Source organism: Panthera uncia, chromosome E1, assembly GCF_023721935.1.
Source record: "Panthera uncia isolate 11264 chromosome E1, Puncia_PCG_1.0, whole genome shotgun sequence".
Classification (NCBI taxonomy): domain Eukaryota; kingdom Metazoa; phylum Chordata; class Mammalia; order Carnivora; family Felidae; genus Panthera; species Panthera uncia.
The window spans coordinates 35,608,020-35,628,954 of record NC_064814.1 but is presented as its reverse complement, the minus strand read 5'-3'; the positions used below and the strand labels follow the sequence as shown (position 1 = coordinate 35,628,954).

Sequence of the window (20,935 nt, the reverse complement as noted above, 5' to 3'; positions counted from 1 at the left end):
TTCACAAAGAGCAGGAATGGGAGTGCACTGTTTTGATCTTGCCCTTCATCCCTGTCTTGGAAAGAGAAAGGATTTTTTGACTTGAGAAATTGGCCTGAGCATTCTCACTATGCCTCTGGACTTTTTTATTCCTTTGTAACATGTATCAAAAATTATTGATTTAATGGCTGTTGCTGATTATAGAGAGATATACAGTCGCCCTGCTTTTAAGAAACTTGTTCTAGAAAGTAAGAGAGGGCATCTAAAATCAGAGCGCCATCTATGTGTCAAGCCCTCTTTGTTCCTTTAATTTAACTTTCATGTCAACCCTTAGAGGTAGACACCATTATCTCCATCTTATAGAAGTTACTATTATCTCCAGAGTTACATGGCTGTATGTGTCAGAGCAGGGTTTTAAACCTGTCTACTTAATTCCAGATTTTTCTCTTTCCACTATACCATATTGCTTCCAGAAGAAAATAGGCACCAAGCTAAGAAGGAAAGATACATGAATGAAAAGTATAAGAAGAGTATAGAGCCCTGGCATTAAATAAGCTTTCAGTATGCTTTTAGCAGCCTTTTAATAGTGATTATTCTTTTAGTGGATTGTTGTTCTTGTGTTTAACCTTTATAATTTGGCATGGCTATATCCAATAGGTACAAGATAACTGATATTATTGGGAAGGAAGAGGGACTTGGAGCAGAGAACCTTCGAGGCTCTGGAATGATTGCTGGAGAATCCTCATTGGCCTATAATGAGATTATCACCATCAGCTTGGTAAATCTTATCAGAATGTGAAATTTTTGAAGAACTGACTGTGTGGCTAGGAGTTTTTTTGGTCCGATCTCTGCCATTCAGTCCCAAATGAGAACATTTCTTAAAAATTATCTACAATATGATTTTAATTGTGCATGATAATGTAAATAATTGAATTTCCTAGAAAAACCTAGCACCTCATTTTAGCCTTTAGTTTAACTTCTTATTTCTCTAAATATTCTACGAGAATTTTAATAGCTTGAATTTCTTCTCTTAACTACTTTTCTTGTTCTTACCTCTAGTATAGATGCCAAGCATCTATGAAATGGGAAGAAGTATAAGAGAAATAAACAGCCTATGAACCTTTGTGTCTAATCCCCCTTGGTCCAATTCACTGAATTCTGTACCTTCTTTTCTTTGACCAGGAAATTGTGGGGCTTTTTTAACATTGTTATTAATCAAGCAAACTTTCTAAAAAGCAATTTTTTTTTCTATTAATGTAGATTTTATACATTTGTGCCTTAGTTCTTACAGCTTGGGAGGGGACATAAATCTGTGACATGTAGAATTTATTCTCTCTCTCTCTCTCTCTCTCTCTCTCTTTCTCTCTCTTTAATTTATTCTTTTTTAAGGTTACATGCCGGGCTATTGGGATTGGAGCTTACCTTGTCCGGCTGGGACAGAGAACCATCCAGGTTGAAAATTCTCACTTAATTCTGACCGGAGCTGGAGCTCTCAACAAAGTAAGTTTCTAGAGTCTGAGAGAAGTGTGTGAAGCTGTATGAAGATGATTGTGAATTCTTAATTCAAGATTCTGATTGAGGAGAAGCCTTTCAGTCCATGCCTCCCTGAATCTATTCCCCTCTATCTCCATCTTTCCTGCCCATTGCCTTGCTTACCTAATCATTCATTCATTCATTGTATTCAACAAGTATTTTGAGTACCTACTCTGTGCCAGGCACTGTTCCAAGTTCTGTGGATATGTTCATGAACAATCCATGTAGAATTCTTGCTCTGAAGGGCTTACGTTCTAGTGTTTCTAGGAAGAGAATTAATTGAATGCTTTTTTTCTACCCTCCTTTCCTTTCTTTTATCTATGAGTAAGTGAAGAGATCTATTCCCAGATGTGGAGCTGTCTCTGAAACATCTTCTGAACATGTTGACAATATCATTTTAATGTTCTGAGAAATTTGTGAATGTAGAGGAAGTAATTGGTAAATATTGAATGGAAAGATGGGTAGATGGATGCATGGATGGATTTCTGGGAAAGGGTATGACAGAGATTTATCATCCCTTCAAAAGAAATTCTTGTGCCTTTTCAATTCAAGCTCACGGGCTTTTCCAAAGGAAAAAAAAATGGTTGGTGAGGTCACCGCTTGTAAGAGTGAAAACTATCTAAGTATACCTGAATATACAAAAGACAGTGTAGTTCTGACTTCTCTGCAGACATAGGAAAATTATTTTCTCTCCAGAGCCAGGAATGTGTAATAGTCTAGGACTGGTTGGCTGACCTTGTGCAACTCATGTAACCTCTCAGCTCCTCAGCTTTCTTTGTCTGTCAAAGGGGGATAATAACTTACACGCTTAAATGATACAGTGGAGATCAAATGAGAAATCATAAGCAAAAGTACCTAGCACTTGGCACAAAGTGTTGGTCCTCATTACAATTTCAGTTCCCTTTTCTTCTCTCTTATACGATTTGATGATTTATCTTGTGGAGTTATATGCACGCTGAATTGTATCAACTACTGGGTTTACTGGACTTGTGCAAACTTTATCAAGCCTTGACTTTGCAGTGGAAGGATAGGAAGTAAGTGTCCTGTTACCTCATTTTTTAAAAGTGGATATATCCATTGGTCCAATTAGCTTTTGGAGATGTCAGAAATGAGGAGAATCGTCTGATGCAGTTTGCTCTCTGCATTCCTTAAGAGGTCTGTATCCTTCTCTGGGCTTGCTTTTCCCTCCAAGGAAAGGCAGAGCTGTGCTAACAATGGCAAACTTGCATACCCCACTCCCCTTTAGGAGAGTAGCTTAAAAATAGACATTGTGAACTGCCACTACTGAAGGAGATTATTGCAGTGGGAGAAACTGCTGAGAGTCTTAATTTTTTTTTTAAGTTGCTCTTTTGGATACCTTCTTAGGATGAGATATTGATGAATGTCGCAAAGAATTGTAGGTATGATTATCTGTAAAGATGGAATTTAAAAAAGACACGAGTATTCCCATACCTGGACAGAGAGCTAATTTCTGAAGGGTATTTCATTACATTTTCTTATTTTCTCCCTATGAACATGTTATACACAAAGAATAATACACAAAGCAAAAGTATTGTTACTACTGCTGGGGAGTTTTGTTTGTTTGGTTTTTGTTTTTTGCCTAAAAACTTGCCAGTTGAATTTCATTTGTGTCATAAAGGAAGCATTAGGGAATTTTTCTTAAAATCTAGTTGAATTGTTCTGATGAGATTTATTATGTTCCCCTTCTTCCTAGCCTGCAGGGCTGCTTGTTAAAGGAGAAGTGTGGTTGCAGGGGAAAGGACAAGGAAAGCTGCAGCTGTAACTTACCAAACAATGCTCATTTCCAGAAGGACATGATCATTTGTAGCTGAAGGGAGTGATCAAGTTATAAAGGTTACCTAATCCTGCTCTGCCTGCTTCACTGTCTTCATGTCAGTGCCTCTTAAGTACACAGACGTGTTGTTTGGAAGACACCCGATTTCATGCAAATTCATTCAGAACGTCCTGTCTGCCCCTTTGCCTATCCAGTATGAAAAAGGAAACTATACGGAAGCTGCAAGCATAGATTGCTCCCTCTGACTCACTCCTTTTGCATGTTTCGTCTTTGTGTGTACTAGTATCTTTCAACATCTCTGTGTGCCTTTCTGTGGGAATGTCTCTTATGGGTGTGTGCAGGTTACTTTGAGTGCGTGTCTCTTCCTGCGTGAGTGCTGGTCTCTCTTGTCTCTTTGTGTCTGTATCTTGCTTCCAGATCCCTCTCTTTCTCTCCGTGTGCCTCCCTGAGTATCCATATGTGAGAAAGTCTTTGTGTGTGTCTGAAAACACTGTAGAACCTCCTTAAGCCTTGACTATTTTGCTCGAGTATGCGTGTACCTGTGCAAAGTGGAAATGTAGGTGGTATATGCAAGCTTTTAGACTGTAAACATTTGACCCCCGCCTTTTTGAGTCTTCATCCTTTATGTTAAACATTGGGGTGAAGAATAGGGAAGGAGGGGTGTGCAGAGGTTGTAGGAAAAAAGAAATGTGTGTGTGCAAGTGCCGATCCCGTTGACCCCTTTGAAAATTGAAATAATGATAATGCGCGTCTCCTGACTGCATCAAAGTATCAGCACATCAAAAGCCAGGAGGCATGAAATGCAAATGATAAAGTGAAAGCAGATGGATTGTGCATGATCGCCTGATGCCCAATGAATTTTAAAAGGTGCTGGTTTGCAAGGGGGGGTAGGGTGGGGGTGGGGGTTGGGGGTGGGGGGACTGAAATAAACACGTTATCCCTGCAATTTTTTTTTTGTTCTTGACGCTCACTCCTGACAATATTTTTTCACACTTGAGTGAACACCCACTCCATCTCTCTCTCCCTTTCTCCCTCTCTCTTTCTCTCTCTTTCTCTCTCCTCTCCAATTCCCCCCCGTCCCCCCCAACCTCTTACACGTCTCAGGTCATGTCGCTGCAGCTCCGGTGGAAATAATAAGATATAAACCACGAGGTTGTTATTTGCATAGAAATAGCATGGAGCCCCAGGCAGCAAGGGAGAAGGACACAGGGATCATTTGTCTAAAATTTTAATGAAAACTTTTGCTGAGGCAGAGATTTTTTTGAAACTTTCTTTCTCCCTGCTTTTCTCCTCCCCTCCCCACCCCCAACCCCCCCATCACTGATTTGACTTAACATGGTTCAATTTGAAGAGAAAGGGTTGACACACTACATATCATACTTCTGTAATACAGCAACATGTAAATTGTTTGTTCCTTTAATAGATATGAAGCTGGAGAGACACACATTCCCAACTTAATACATTGCATGTATGTGTCAAGCTTTTATGGCTACACTCCATCTCAGTGCACACGTGATGTTGCCTGTCGTTAGCCGACCTGTTTTTAATTAGTTCAGACCTTCCTACCTTTTTGCTTCCAAAGACTCTTACTTTGTAAAGGATTTCTTTTTGTAGCCAACAGTAGTAACCTGCAAATAAAATATAAATGCTCTGGCAGTTTCCTGTTTTTTACTTTCAGTGGTTTTACTGTACATTTACACATTTTATTCACAGGCACTGTCCTTTGCCACTGTGTCTTTTGTTCCAAGTGCTTCCTGCATTCATATTTTTATCCCTTTCCCCCTGTTATCTCAGTATTTGTATATTCTCTTTCCTTGTCTATCTTGTTCTCTGTTGCCTGTAGTTATTTGTAAAACATTCAAAATATTACCAAGTTGAGGAGAGGTGTAGTATCTGGGTTTTCATAAGTGCCGCAGAAGATTTGCTATTTGAACAAAAGGCATTGGGCTGGTGATTAGAAGCAGTCTGGATGACTCTATTTGAAACTTAAAATCAACATCAGTCCAGCCCCTTGCTACCTTCTGGGGTGGGCTAGTGGTGTCAAGGCTGTTTTACAGATCGGAAGACTACAACAGTAAGAGGTAAAGTGACTTGGTTCCATTGGCAAAGACTAAATCTGCATCAGAACATGAACTTCCATGTCCTCAAGTTTTATTCAAGATGGGCTCAGTCCTAGGGTGCGTGGGTGGCTCAGCTGGTTAAGTGTCTGACTCCTGATTTCAGCTCAGGTCATGATCTCACAGTTCATGAGTTCGAGCCCCACACCGGGCACTGCGCTGACAGTGCAGAGCCTGCTTGGGATTCTCTCTCTCCTCTCTCTCTCTCTCTCTCTCTCTCTCTCTCTCTCTCTCCCCCTCCCTCTACCTCACTTGCTCTCTCTCTCTCTCTCAAAAATAAATAGAGGCGCCTGGGTGGCTCAGTCAGTTGGGTGTATGACTTCGGCTTAGGTCATGATCTCACGCTCGGTTCGTGGGTTCAAGCCCCGCGTTGGACTCTGTGCTGAGAGCTCAGAGCCTGGAGGCTGCTTTGGGTTCTGTGTCTCCCTCTCTTTCTGCCCCTCACCCACTCGCACTCTGTCTCTCTCTCTCTCAAAAATAAATAAACATTAAAAAAAATTTTTTTTAAAAAAAAAACTTTAAAAAAAAAAAAAAAAGATGAGCTCAGTCCCCTCTGCTTAGTATCCACAAGGCCTGGTCATTTCCCTTTTTGTCCAAATGTCATGGGCATGATGACATAAATAAGAGAAGCTTGTAAGGGTCTGCTATTTCATGCCCCCCCCAAGGTAGAAGACCATAGGTTCTTAGCTCTACAAACTGTAGGCTGTAGGTGGCAGATTTCTCAGAATGCCTCATTGAGTGGTAAGGCAGACCTGATGGATGTGATACTAACCTGCTGGAAGAGTGTCACGCTAGCCTGCCAAAGGCAGCAACCAGTGTGCTTGGGGAACTGGTAAGATAGATCCTTAAGGGGCTGAGACAGTTTGTACAGTCATAAACTTCTGAGTCAAGGTGCCATTGGATATTTCCAGCAACTTTCAGATTTACTTCCCCTATTCCACCATTCCTGTTTCTACGTAATGTCTCTAATACATAGGTGGTGGATAGGCTGGAAGGACCTAGAGTTGTAAGGTAACACTGATGTAGACCAGAGCCAGCTAGTCCTCACTCCATCCCCCAGACTTGAGGTATACACAGAGAAATCAGGATTTTCAATTTATAGCCTGTCCTAATTGTCTGTGGAGGTAAGGCATGTACCAATGACTGTGAGAAATGGGATTATAGATTCGTTCAGGAGTTGATATGTGACATTTTAAAGCTTCTGCGTGGGGTGCCCAGGTGGCTCAGTCAGTTAAGTGTCCAACTTCAGCTCAAGTCATGATCTTGCAGTTCGAGATCTTGAGTTCAAGCCCTGCATTGGGCTCTGCGCTGACAGCTCAGAGCCTGGACTCTGTTTTCGATTCTGTGTCTCCCTGTCTCTTTGCCCCTCTCCTGTTCATGCTCTGGTCTCTCAAAAATAAGTAAACATTAAAAAAATAAATAAAAGATAAAACTTGTGCTTTAGGGAGGGGGGGGATGCCATAATCTCATCTCCCTTACCAAGATCAGGCCCCTGTTTCCACTGAATCTGCCAGGAAAAAAGAAATTATATGATGGTGTGGCTAGGGCTATATATGTTAGGTCCGTAGGGCCCTAATTCTAATCTTGTTTTTGAGACTTGATGCAAGTCCTCTGGATCTCAGTTTGCAAACACATATTTTTATGTATTCGTGCAATATGAAATGTGAAGTCGTTGCTCACTCTGTTATGTGCAACATCAGAGCTCCTCCCACAAGCTTGTAGGACTGGGGACGTGCACTGTACATTCTCCATATGCACCCATGACTTTGTGACATGCAACATGAAAGAGTTACAGAGACTCAAGAAGGGAAGAAGAGAGGGGCACCTGTCTGGCTCAGTCGGTGGAGCAGGTGACTCTTGGTCTTGGGGTCATGAGTTTGAGCCTCACATTGCGTGTAGAGATTACTTAAAAAAATAGTAAATGAATATTTTTTTGAAAAAAGGAGAGATTATTTAGCTCTTGCTGTGAGGCAGCATTGTAACTTCACATAATTTAAAGAGCATGGACACTAAAGCCCAATTGCCTGGGTTTAATTCCTGGTTCTGCCACCTACTAGCTTGTGTGACCTTGGGCAATTTTCTTAGCTTTTCTGGGTCACAGTTGTATTAACTGTAAAATGAGGATAATAATAGTACCTATTTACCAGGTCTTATGAGGATTAAATGAGTTAATATAGGTAAGTCACTGACACTGTTGTAGTGTTCCCTAAGCTGAATTTAGGGTTCTTTCTCATTGCAACACATTGTCCAGACCCTGGAAAGGAAATTTAAACACAACATCTTTCTGATCCTTTGAAGGCAAAAATTCCTTTAAGAAAATGTTAAATGTCCGTCCTCGCCATGGCAGTACATTCATGTATTGACTTTCCCAATAGATGTTATCTAAAGACAATCACTGCACTTTGGAAAGCCATTAACGTCAGAGGCACCCTATTGGGTCCTGATAGGGCAGTATATGTGTCAGTCATCTGTCTACAGTAGTCCCTAAGGACTTGTTGATACAATAGCCCATAATCACTCTAAGAATCAGACCAGCAATTTGCATTTTTAAAAGTCCCTAACTACCTATTTTCACAATAGACAGTCCCTGTACTCCGGAAGCTCCAGATGGGATCGCTCTCCTTTTAAAGAGGGCATTTGAGCTTCCTTTCTGAGTAAGCCTCGCTTTAGCATTATGAATGAGTTCTCAGAAAGGATTGCTATGGGCACATCTTCTTAGTTTTCAAACCCTATTCCCCTGGACCCCAATACCCACACACAAAATATGGGCAAACCCGCCCCCATTTTGTTTTTTCATTTGATGTTCCTCGGGTTTGGTAGAAAACTGTACCAGGTATGTTGGACTCCATCAGTGAGTCATGATCTGCCCTCAGCCTGATCTCCAGCTGTCTGGTTTAGAGATCTTGCAGGGTAGAATTTCCCTTCAGAGCTCCATTAGAGAAGTTGCCTCTGACTAAGAGAGCCCTGTGTGGGTACAGTGGCTTGGAAACTAATGACTTGGGAGAACCTAAAACAAGTATCAGTACTGAACTTCTAGATGGAGTGAGTGCTCTGAGGCCCTGCCTAGGGCATTAAATAAAGACTCAGGAATTATTATGTTTGACAACCTATTATAAATGCTCAAACTTTTTGAAGTTAACAAAACTTTTAGGTTAAAAAAAAGGCAAACAAAAACTTTTCATCATTCCGCTCCCTGCATTTACTAGGTAAATAACTGGACTTTCTTCTGTTTGGGCCTCAATTTCCTTTTTATAAAATACATTTCCCACCCTAAGGTGAAGACCAGAGGATCTCTTAATCTTAAATTCTCTTGAATTTTTAGTATTCCGTTATGCTATATCTATTGATTTGTAGTCAGGGAACCATGTTAGGCTGGACCAGAGAGAGAATAGATTGGGAAGGAGGGTAGGTAGGGTCTAAAAGTTGCTACAGGGGTGCCTGGGTGGCTCAGTTGGTTAAGTGTCTGACTCTTGGTTTCATTTCAGGTCATGATCTAACAGTTTGTGAATTCAAGCTCTGCATCAGGCTCCGTGCTGACAGTGTGGAGTCTGCTTGGGAATCTCTGTCTCCCTCTCTCTCTGCCCCTCCCCGACTCACACAGTCTCTGTCTCTCTCAAAATAAATAAATAAACTTAAAAATATAAACAAAATAAAATAGTTGCTACATATTAGGGTGTTATATACTAGTGAGATTACATGTTAGTGATATATGAAGTTATTACATTGTAACAAGATTAGGAATAGGAGTTGTAAAGAATAGTAATTAAAACTTTGTTAATCTCATTTCTTATCCATATTACAGAAAAATAAATGCGATGTGGTAGTGGTGGTGTTAATGATAACTATTGATGACAGCAAGTAGCCATAGAATTATAATTATCGGGAGTGGAAGATCCTCAAAGGTCCAACCACTCAACCATTATTCAAATTTCCTCTGTAACATGTTACTGCCTAACATTCATTCAGTTATGCTTGAAAACCTCAACTGAAGGGGAGCTCAGTACTTTATGAGCCAATCCCTTTCATCTGTATGAAGTTCACATTTAGCTACAGCCTGTTCGATTGTACAGACCAATTCCTCTTAAAAAGTAGTGTTCAGAATTAACAAAGCAACTCCCAGTATTATGGTGTAACCTGTATGGAATTGAATGGAACCAAAATCTTTCCCATGTACTTTGTTTTCAGAATCTGGCTTTGTCTTAACAGATTAAAGATGAAAATGCTATCCAAAGATAGAAAGGAAACTGGATTCAGAAATAACATTCTTGCCAGCCAAAACGGCGAAATAAGTAGCAATTATATAAGAGAACAGCTAAAATGTACACCAGTTGGAAGTACTCTGTAGGTTAGGGGTCTGCTGCAAGGTGTCATGCAAGGTTTTGAGAGCCTTATAATCTCCTGCTTCTCCACCACCTGACTTGTTGGCCCTCTACACAGTTGGAGGTTCTTGGGTGTTGTGTATTCTTTTTTTTTTTTTTTACGTTTACTTATTTATTTTGAGAGAGGGTGGGGGGGTGCAGAAGAGACTCCCAAGCAGGCTCTATACTGTCAGCACGGAGCCCGATTTGGGGCTCAAACTCACAAACTATGAGATCATGGCCTGAGCCAAAGTTGGTGCTTAACCAACAGCGGCCCAGGTGCCCCTTGGGCTCTGTGTATTTAGGTAAAACTGTATTTAGTTAAAACTCATTGGGTCCACAATTAGGTAATACTTATTTCAGGAATCAGTGAAGATGACTGTAGACTGAGATACTCTAAAGCTCTAAGGGCACACAACCAAATCTAAAATGCTAGAATTTATTACCCCTCACCTCAGCAATCTCTGGCTCACTTTCTACGTGTAGCCCTTTGTCATCTCTCTACCCTGTCTCTGGAGTGATCTGTTTCAACTTCTAGCATTGTGCTGCTTCCTGAGTATAAGAGTGAAGAAATGCCTCTATCTCACAGATTCTGTGCCATGCAGGGTCTCTGCACTTTCTGCCTCTAATAAAACATTGTCCCTAAACTCAAGCTGAGTGCCTTCTTAGGACTGTTAACAGGATCCCTTAAATGGAGCAGTTCAGCTGTTTCATTTTCCAGTCATTCCTATGTTACACCTTCTTACGCTGGATTTTCTTCACCTTTCTCTCTTTCTACAAATGTTTATAGCTCTGTCTTTGCAAATTAGCGTTCACTGGAAGCTTTGCCTATTCCGTTTACCCTTATCTTCTCCCCTTAACCTTTCTTCTCCCCAGCCCAAGCCTGAAACCCAAGGAAATTAGCTTCTCACCTCTGCTCCCCCGTAAAAAAAAAAAAGGAAAAAAAAAAAAACAACCCAACCCATAGTCCTCCAACAGTGTCTTTTTCTTGGATTTGCAGTCAGCAGCCATCTCCAATAACCATCAGGCTGTCAGCTTTGCAGCTCCCCACTACCTCCCACCTCCCCCATCACTCACCAGAGGAAAAAGAGAGCCAGAGCAAGAGCTTGAAATATATCATGCAATAGTGTATCATGAATTTGTTGTGAATCACAGCAGTGAAGCAGGTTTATTTATTTCTGAGACCTTAAATCAATACAAAGTAGGTCTCTTAGTTCTGAAGCTGGGATGGAGTGTGAAAAAATGAGCCCATTGTACTCTTAAAACTTTGGGGAAAGGAGATGACAGCTATATAATTCCATTTACCAGGCACTAGGGGCTTTAATGTGAAGGTGACAGGGAGCTCTTTGTGCATTTAGAGCACCATATCTTCTAAATAAAAGATCTGTAGACTTGATAGTGGAGCATAGCTCCAAGTTTAATAATCTCCAAGCATTAGACCGAACCAATATGTTCCCAAGTCAGAGAGTTCCCCCCTAAACACTCATAAATTAAAAGTGCAAGAGCTGCACACATTGGTAGATTAGGAATGCAAGGACTCCAGCCTTTCCTAGGAGAAAGACAGACCTGGGCTCAGGCTGTGTGCAGACTGCTGTGTGAATATGATAAAGATTCAGGAAACGAGACTGTTTAGAAACCTGGCTCCTGGCTGTTCATCATTCCAGATGTCCCCTGTGCTGGATCCAAATCTAGCTATGTTCCCTCTCAGAGTGGCCACCTTCACATAGTCTAATCAGCTAATGTACACAGTCAGGAGTGTTGAATTATGAAAGGAGAATCTTTAAGAGCTGTTTAGATTGAACTACAGATTACCATGCCGGCTTCAAGTTCTTCTGGTTGATTCCTGACTGGTTCCTAATTTTAATAATGTCTCAGTGTCTGGAATTTAAGCCTTTCAAAATCGCATGCACATAAGAGAAATTGAGAAATCAGTGTTATTAAGGAAAAGAACCCACCCAAATTTCACTAACAGCATAAGATGCAAATAGAAGTGAGGACCACTGGAACATATAATCAAGTTTTGAATATCTTCATTTTCTATCTGACCCATTGATAAAATATGCCTTTTCTCAACAGATGAAGCAGGGTTATGCAGCTCAGTAGAGCAACCCTAATATAATATGACTTTATATTAGATAGAGTTGCTAGCTTAATTCTAGCTCAGGTAAGGAATTTTGAAATAAACACCCAATGTTTGCACTAGGGAAAACTAAAAGGATGGGACAATTGAAAAACATTTTGCTTAAGAAAGCTGCTACACATTATAACACTAATGTGGAAGATTTCTTTTGCGTATGTTAGTTCGACTTGCTGAAAATATAAATCAAAGCTGAGTTTTTGTAGAGCACCAAGAATTATGGCAGTTCATATGCATTTATTGCATGCCTGTTAATGTTATAAAGTTCTATCCTTATGCTGTGGTTATGATTTCTGCTTTCATGGAGCTTCAAATTTAGACTTGAAAAACAGTAACAGGCTTTTCATGTGACCTAAAGGTAAAAAGTAAGGGGTGCCTGGGTGGCTCAGTCGGTTGGGCGTCCGACTTTGGCTCAGGTCATGATCTCAAGGTTCGAGGGTTTGAGCCCCGCATCGGGCTCTGTGCTGACGGCTCGGAACCTGGAGCCTGTTTCCGATTCTGTGTCTCCCTCTCTCTCTGCCTCTCCCTTGCTTATGCTCTGACTCTCTCTCTCTCAAAAATGAATAAACATTAAAATTTTTTTTTAAGTAAAAAAAAAAAAAAGTAAAATTGCTGCCCACCAGATGTAAATGAGAAAACAAAACAAACAAACCCAGGCTGCCCAAGGGCGCCTGAGTGGCTCAGTTGGTTAAGCATCCCAACTCTTGATATTGGCTCGGTTCATGGAATCCAGCCCCACATCAGGCCCTGCACTGACAGCATGGAACCTGCTTGGGATTCTCTCTCTCCCTGTCTTTCTCTCTCAAAAATATATAAACCTTAAAAAAAAGAAAAAGGCTGCCAAGATGAACTGTTAAGTGCTACTCCACAAGAAACCAGACCCCAGTGAGCACCAGACTCTTTGCCTAACCACTGGTGGGCACAGTCAGTCACACAGCCCTCTGTCTTTCCACACCAACCTCACATCTTCTGTCCTTGTCAGAAAACCATTGGGATTTTTTTTTTTTATTTCCATCTTTTGAAAACATATGATAGAAGATTGTTATTCAGGGGATGCCTGGGTGGCTCAGTCAGTTAAGCTCCTGACTTCGGCTTAGGTCATGATCTCACAGTTCACAGGTTTGAGCCCCACGTCGTGCTCTGTGCCGCCAGCTCAGAACCTGGAGCCTGCTTCGGATTCTGTGTCTCCCTCTCTCTCTGTCCCTCCCCTGCTTGTGCTCTGTCTCTCTCTCTCTCTCAAAAATAAACATAAAAAATTTTCAAATGGCTTAAATTTAATTAATTTTAAGAAATTTGAACAGAAATTTCAGCAAAAAAGATAGGAGCATGGTAAAAGAGCACATGAAAGGATGCTTATCATTAGTCATTAGAGAAATGCAAATTAAAAACCACAATTAGGCACCACTAAAATAAAGGAAAAAAATTCTTTTGATAAAATTTTTAACTGACAATACTAAGTATTGGTGAGAGTGCAGAACAACTGGAACTCTTATACATATTAGTAAAAATGTGAAATAGTACAGCCACTTTGAAAAAGTTTACTCCAGCCATAAACAAGAATGAGAACTTACCATTTACAACAACATGGATGGACCCAGAAGGTATAATGCTAAGTGAAATAAGCCAGTCAGAGAAAGACAAATACCATGTGGTTTCACTCATATTTAAGAAACAAAACAAAGGAACAAAGGAAAAAAGAGTCAAAAACCAGACTCTTGATACAGAAAACAAAATGGTGGTTGCCAGAGGGGAGGTAGAAGAGGGGATGGGTGAAATAGGTGAAGAAGATTAAAAGTACACTTATCTAGATGAGCACTGAGTATTATGTACAATTGCTTCATTATCTTGTATACCTGAAACTAATACAACAATGTGTGTTAATTATACTTCAATAAAAAAATAAAGTTTAGCATTCTTTTTTTAAAAAATAAGCATTTACAGGGGCACCTGGGTGGCTCAGTCAGTTGAGGGTCCGACTTCGGCTCAAGTCATGATCTCACAGTTCGTGGGTTCAAGCCCCGCATCAGGCTCTGTGCTGACCACTTGCTCAGAGCCTGGAGCCTGCTTCAGATTCTGTGTCTCCTTCTCTCTCTGCCCCTCCCCCGCTCACGCTTTGTCTCACTGTTTCTCAAAAATAAATAAATGTAAAAAAAAATTTTTTTTTTAAATAAAAAATAAACATAGGCATTTACCGTATAATGTAGCAATCCTATTCCTGGGTATTACCCAAGAGAAATGAAAATATATATCCACACAAAAACCTGTCCACGAATGTCTGTAGCAGCTTTATTCATAATTTCCCCAAATTGGAAACTACCCACCTGTCCACCAAGAGGCAAACAGATGAGCAAGTTGTGGTACTTCCATAAAATGGAATACTACTCGGCAGTTGAAAGGAACTACTGACACCTACATCAGCATGAATGAATCTCAGATGTGTTAAACTAACTGAAAGAAACTAGACTCCAAATAGTATGTAGTATATGACTCCATTTGTAGAACATCCTAGAAATGGCAAAACTGTTGAGGCAGAAAGCCGGGAGGAAGGGAATGGATTATAAAGGAGATAAGAGAAAAAAATTTTTTTAATTCAAGTGTACTTGACATATAATATCATACTGGTTTCAGGTATATAAAGTAAGTGCTTCAACAGTTGTATACTACATTATGAAATGATCACTACCATACAACTAGCTACCGTCAGTTACCATACAGAGTTGTTACCATATTGTTAACTATATTCTCTATATTGCACATTACATTCCGATGATTTATTTATTTTGTAACTGGAAATTTGTACCCTATTTTGTCCACCCCCCACCACACACACACACACTCATCCCTCTGGCAACCACCATTCTGTTTTCTGAGTCTGTTTGTGGCCTGTTCATTTGTTTTTTAGATTCCACCTGTAAATAAAATGGTATTTGTCTTTCTCAGATTTATTTCAGTTAGCATAATAACTTTCAGGTCCATCCATATCATCACAATTGGCAAGACTTTTTTTATGGCTGAGTAATATTCTGTGATACCCACATGCCACACATCTCCACTATCCATTCATCTATTGATAGACACTTAGGCTGCTTCCATACCTTGGCTATTGTAAATAATGCTGCAGTGAACATAGAAGAGCATGTATCTTTTCTAATTAGTGTTTTCATTTTGTTTGGTTAAATACCCAGAAGTGGAATTGCTGGGTCATATGGTAATTCTGTTTTTAATTTTTTCTTTTAATTTTTAAAAAGTAATCTCTACACCCAATACAGTGCTCACACCCACAACCCTGAAATCAAGAGTTGCACACTCTACCTACTGAGCTAGCCAGGTGCCCCATTTTTAATTTTAGGAGAACTTCCATACTGTTTTACACAGTAGCTGCACTGGTTTGTATTCCCACCACCAGTGCATTAGCGTTCCCTTTTTTTCTCATCATTGTCCAACACTTGTCTTATTTTTTTGGTACTAGCCATTCTGACAGATGTGGGATGATAATCTTATTGTGATTTTGGTTTGCATTTCTCTGATGATTAGTGATGTTGAGGATCTTTTCACGTGCCTGTTGGCCACCTGTATGTCTTCTTTGGAGAAATGTCTATTCAGGTCCTTTGTCTATGTTTTAATTGGATTGTTCATTTTTGTGATACTGAATTGTGTGCATTCTTTATATATTTTGGATATTAACCCCTTATTGAATATATCATTTACAAATATCTTCTCCCATTCATTAGATTGCCTTTTCGTGTTGTTGATGGTTTGCTTCACTATGTAGTATCTTTTTGGTTTGATGAAGTCCCATTGGTTTATTTTTGCTTTTATTGCCCTTGCCTAAAGAGACCAATCCAAAAAACATATTGCTAAGGCATGTCAAAAAACTTACTCCCTATGTTTTCTTCTCCAGGGTTTATGCTTTCTGGTCTTACATTTGAGTCTTTAAGCCAATTTGAGTATTTTTTTGTATATGATGTAAGAAAATAGTCCAGTTTTATTCTTTTGCATGTAGTTGTCAAGTTTTTCCAGCACTGTTTATTTAAGAGACTGTCTTTTCCTTATTGTATATTCTTGCACCCTTTGTTGAAAATTAATTGTGTAAGTATGGATTTATTTCTAGACCCTCTCTTCTGTTCCATTGATCTATAGGTCTGTTTTTGTGCCAATACCATAATCTTTTGATTACTTATAGCTTTGTAATATAATTTGAAATCAGGAAATGTGATACCTCCAGCTTTGTTCTTCTTTCTCAAGATTGCTTTGGCTATTTGGATCTTTTGTGGTTCCATAGAAATTTTAGGATTATGTGTTCTAGTTCTGTGAAAAATGCCATTTTGATAGAGTATTTTGATGGAGAGTCCATTGACTCTTTCTTTAGGTAGTGGGGACATTTTAACAACATTAATTCTTCCAGTCCGTGAGTATAGAATATCTTTCCATTTATTTGTGTCTTATTCAGTTTCTTTCATCAATGTTTCATAGTTTTCAGAGTACAAGTCTTTCACCTCCTTGGTTAAATTTAGTTCTGGGCATTTTACTCTTTTTGTTGCACTTGCTTAAGTGGGATGGTTTTCTTAATTTCTCTTTCTGCTGCTTCATTATTAGTCTATAGAAATGCAACAGATTTATGCATATTAATTTTATACCCTGGAACTTTACTAAAGTCATTTATTAGTTCTAATAGTTTTTTTTTTTTTAATGTTTATTTATTTTTGAGAGAGAGCAGAGAGCAAGCATGAGCGAGCGGGGAGGGGCCGACAGAGAGGTTAGACAGAGAATCCTAAGCAGGCTCCAGGTTCTGAGCTGTCAGCACAGAGCCTGACATGGATCTTGAACTCACAAGCCACGAGATCATGACCTGAGCTGAAGTCAGATGCCCAACCAACTGAGCCACCCAGGTACCCCAGTTCTAACAGTTTTTTTGGTGGAGTCTTTGGGATTTTCTGTAAATAGTATCACATCATCTGCAAATCATGACAGTTTTATTTCTTTTCTAACTTAGATGCCTTTTATTTCTTTTTCTTGTCTGATTGTTGTGACTAAGACTTCCTATGTTATGTTGAATAAAAGTGGTCATGGGGGCGCCTGGGTGGCTCAGTCGGTTAAGCGTCCAACTTCAGCCCAGGTCATGACCTCACAGTTCGTGAGTTCAAGCCCTGTGTCGGGCTCTGTGCTGACAGCTCAGAGCCTGGAGCCTGCTTCAGATTCTGCGTCTCCCTCTCTCTCTGCCCCTCCCTAGCTTGCTCTCTCTCTCTCTCTCTTTCTCTCAAAACATAAATAAAGCATTAAAACGTTTGGGCACCACCTTATCTTGTTCCTGACCTTAGAGAAAAAGCTTTCAGCTTTTCATTGTTGGCTTATGGTATTAGCTGTTGCTTTGTCATCTATGCCTTTTATTATGTTGAGGTATGTTCCCTGTCTACCCTTTTTTTTGTTGAGAATTTTTATCATAAATGGACATTGAGTTTTTGCAAAATGCTTTTCTGCATCTGTTGAGACCATATAATTTTTTTAAATGTATATTTATTTATTTTGAGCGAGAGAGAGAGAGCTCCAGCAGGGGAGGGGCAGAGAGAGAGGGAGAGAGAGAGAATCCCAATCAGTCTCCACACTGTCAGCCCAGAGCCTGACACGGGGCTCAAACTCACAAACTGTGAGATCATGACCTGAGCTAAAATCAAGAGTCAGACATTTAACTGACTGAGCCACTCAGGAGCCCCTGATCATGTGATTTTTATACTTCTTTTTGTTAATGTGGGGTATCACATTCATTCATTTGCAGGTATTGAACTATCCTTCCACATGTATTATCCTTTTAACGTATTACTGAATTCTGTTTGCTAATCGTTTTTTTGAGGATTTTTTGCATTTATGTTCATCAGGGATATTGGTCTGTAAATTTTTTTGTGGGGCTTTGTGGTTTTGTTACCAGGGTAATGCTGGCCTCATAGAATGAGTTCATTTTCAATTATTTTATTTTATTTTATTTTATTTTATTTTATTTTATTTTATTTTATTTTATTTAAATTTACATCCAAGTTAGTTAGCATATAGTACAACAATGATTTCAGGAGTAGATTCCTTAATGTCCCTTACCCATTTAGCCCATCCCTCCTCCCCACACCCCCTCCAGTAACCCTCTGTTCTCCATTTTTAAGACTGTCTTATGTTTTGTCCCCCTCCCTGTTTTTATATTATTTTTGCTTCCCTTATGTTCATCTGTTTTGTATTTTAAGGTCGTCATAGAAGTGAAGTCATATGATATTTGTCTTTCTCTGACTGACTAATTTCGCTTAGCATAATACCCTCTAGTTCCATCCACGTAGTTGAAAATGGCAAGATTTCATTATTTTTGATTGCCAAGTAATACTCCATTGTATATATATATACCACATCTTCTTTATCCATTCATCTGTTAATGGACATTTGGACTCTTTCCATACTTTGGCTATTGTTGGTAGTGCTGCTATAAACATTGGGGTGCATGTGCCCCTTTGAAACAGTACACCTGTATCCCTTGGATAAATACATAGTAGTGCCATTGCTGGGTTGTAGGGTAGTTCTATTTTTAATTTTTTCAGGAACCTCCATACTGTTTTCCAGAGTGACTGCACCAGTTTACATTCCCACCAACAGTATAAAAGAGATCCTCTGTCTCCACATCCTCTCCAACATCTGTTGTTGCCTACGTTGTGAACGTTTGCAGTTCTGACAGGTGTGAGGTGGTATTTCATTGTGGTTTTGATTTGTATTTCCCTGATGATCAGTGAGGTTGAGCATTTTTTTCATGTGTCGGTTGGCTATCTGGATATCTTCTTTGGAGAAGTACCTGTTCATGTCTTTTGCCCATTTCTTCACTAGATTATTTGTTTTTTGGGTGTTGAGTTTGATAAGTTCTTTATAGATTTTGGATACTAACCCTTTATCTGATATGTCATTTGCAAATATCTTCTCCCATTCTGTCAGTTGCCTTTTAGATTTGCTGATTATTTCCTGCGCTGTGCAGAAGCTTTTTATTTTGATGAGGTCCCAGTAGTTCATTTTTGCTTTTGTTTCCCTTGCCTCCAGAGTCATGTTGAGTAAGAAGTTGCTGCGGCCAAGATCAAAGAGGTTTTTGCCTGCCTTGAGGATTTTGATGGCTTCCTGTCTTACATTTAGGTCTTTCATCCATTTTGAGTTTCTTTTTGTGTATGGTGTAAGAAAGTGGTCCAGCTTCATTTTTCTGCATGTCGCTGTCCAGTTTTCCCAGCACCACTTGCTGAAGAGACTGTCTTTATTCCATTGAATATTCTTTCCTGATTTGTCAAAGATTAGTTAGCCATACGTTTGTGGGTCCGTTTCTAGGTGCTGTATTCTGTTGCATTGATCTGAGTGTCTTAACTCTTCTTTAAATGTTTGGTAGATTTCACCTGTGAAGCCATCTCGTCCTGGACTTTGTTGGGAGTGTTTTGATTACTGGTTGAATTTAATTAATAGGGTTTGGCCTGTTCAGATTTTTTTTTTTTTTAAGTTTATTTACTTAGCACAAGTGAGAGTGTACCTCAGCAGGGGAGGGGCAGAGAGAATCCCAAGCAGGCTCTGTGCTGTCCATGTAGAGCCTGTCACGGGGGTTGATCTCACAAACCAATACTAAGAGTCAGTTTTGGTTGTAACTTCTCTTTCATTTTCATTTTTATTTGGGCCCTCTCTCTTTTTTTCTTGTTGAGTCTGGCTAACAGTTTATCAATTTTGTTTATCTTTTCTAAGAACCAGCTCTTAGTTTCATTGATCACTTGTGTTGTCTTTTTAGTCTATTTCATTTATTTCCACTCTGATCTTTATTATTTGCCTTCTTTTCACCAATCTTAGGCTTTGTTTGTCCTTTCTAGTTTCAGTAGGTGAAAGATTAGGTTGTTTATCTGAGATTTTTTTGTTTACTGTAGTTAGGCCTTCATTATTATGAACTTCTCTCCTTAGAACTGCTTTTGCTCTATCCTGTAGATTTTTGAACATTGTGTTTCCATTTTCATTTGTTTTCAGTAGCATGATGTTTATCCTCCACATGTTTCTGTTTTTTCCAGTTTTCTTCTTGTAATTGATTTCTAGTTGGTACCATCATGGTCAGAAAAGATGCTTGGTGTGATTTCAGTCTTTTTAAATTTATTGACACTTGTTTTGTGGCCTTACATGTGATCTGTCTTGGAGGATGTTCCATACGAATTTCAAAAGAGTGTGTATTCTGCTGATTTTGTACGTGTATATATATATCCATCCATCCATCTGTCCATCTATCCATCTGGTATAATGTATCATTCAAAGCCACTGTTTCTTTGTTGATTTTCTGTTTGGGTGATCTATCCATTGATGTAAGTGGGGTATTACAGTTCCCTGCTATTATTGTATTACTGTCAATTTCTCCCTATATATCTGTTAATATTTGTTTTGTGTATTTTTGTGCCCTTGTGTTGGGTGTATAGATATTTGAAATTGTTATATCCTCTTGTTGGATTGATCCCTTTATCATTATGTAATGCCCTTCTTTGTTTCTTCTTACAATCTTTGTTTTAATATAATACTTGTCTAATATAAGTATTACTACCCCAGCTTTCTTTTATTTCCAGTTGCAGGGAATACCTTTTTCTGTCCTTTTTACTTTCAATCTATGTGTGTATTTAGATCTGAAGTGAGTCTCTTATAGGCAGCATATAGGTAGTCTTGTTGTTGTTGTTTTTTTTAATGTTTATTTTGAGAAAGAGCACATGGGTCAGGGAGGGGGCAGAGAGAGAGAGAGAGAGAGAGAGGGAGGGACAGAGAGGGAGAGAGAGAGAATCCCAAACAGGCTCCATGCCCAGCACAGAGTCCAACATGGGACTCTATCCCACAACCATGACATCACAACCTAAGCTGAAATCAAGAGTTGGACATTCAACTGACTGAGCCACCCACGTGCCCTGGTGGTCATTTTTTTATTCATTCAACCACCGTATGTCTTTTGATTGAGTATTTAGTAGATTTACGTTTCAAGTAATTATTGAGAGACATGTAC

The 20,935-nt window shown here is 39.5% G+C and overlaps 1 protein-coding gene across 10 annotated transcripts in view; it reads left to right on the top strand.

Annotated features, from left to right (window-relative positions):
* The window catches only part of ACACA (acetyl-CoA carboxylase alpha), a 277,035-nt gene that overhangs the window by 205,360 nt on the left and 50,740 nt on the right, over nt 1-20,935 (top strand). For 9 of the 10 annotated variants that reach the window (XM_049636543.1, XM_049636545.1, XM_049636544.1 and 6 more), the window contains 2 exons: nt 637-757; nt 1,369-1,479. In XM_049636543.1, the coding sequence (XP_049492500.1) occupies nt 637-757; nt 1,369-1,479 (232 nt within the window). Of the gene's footprint in view, nt 1-636; nt 758-1,368; nt 1,480-3,226; nt 4,194-20,935 lie in introns of those variants that run through there. The other variant, XM_049636551.1, reaches the window with a different exon arrangement.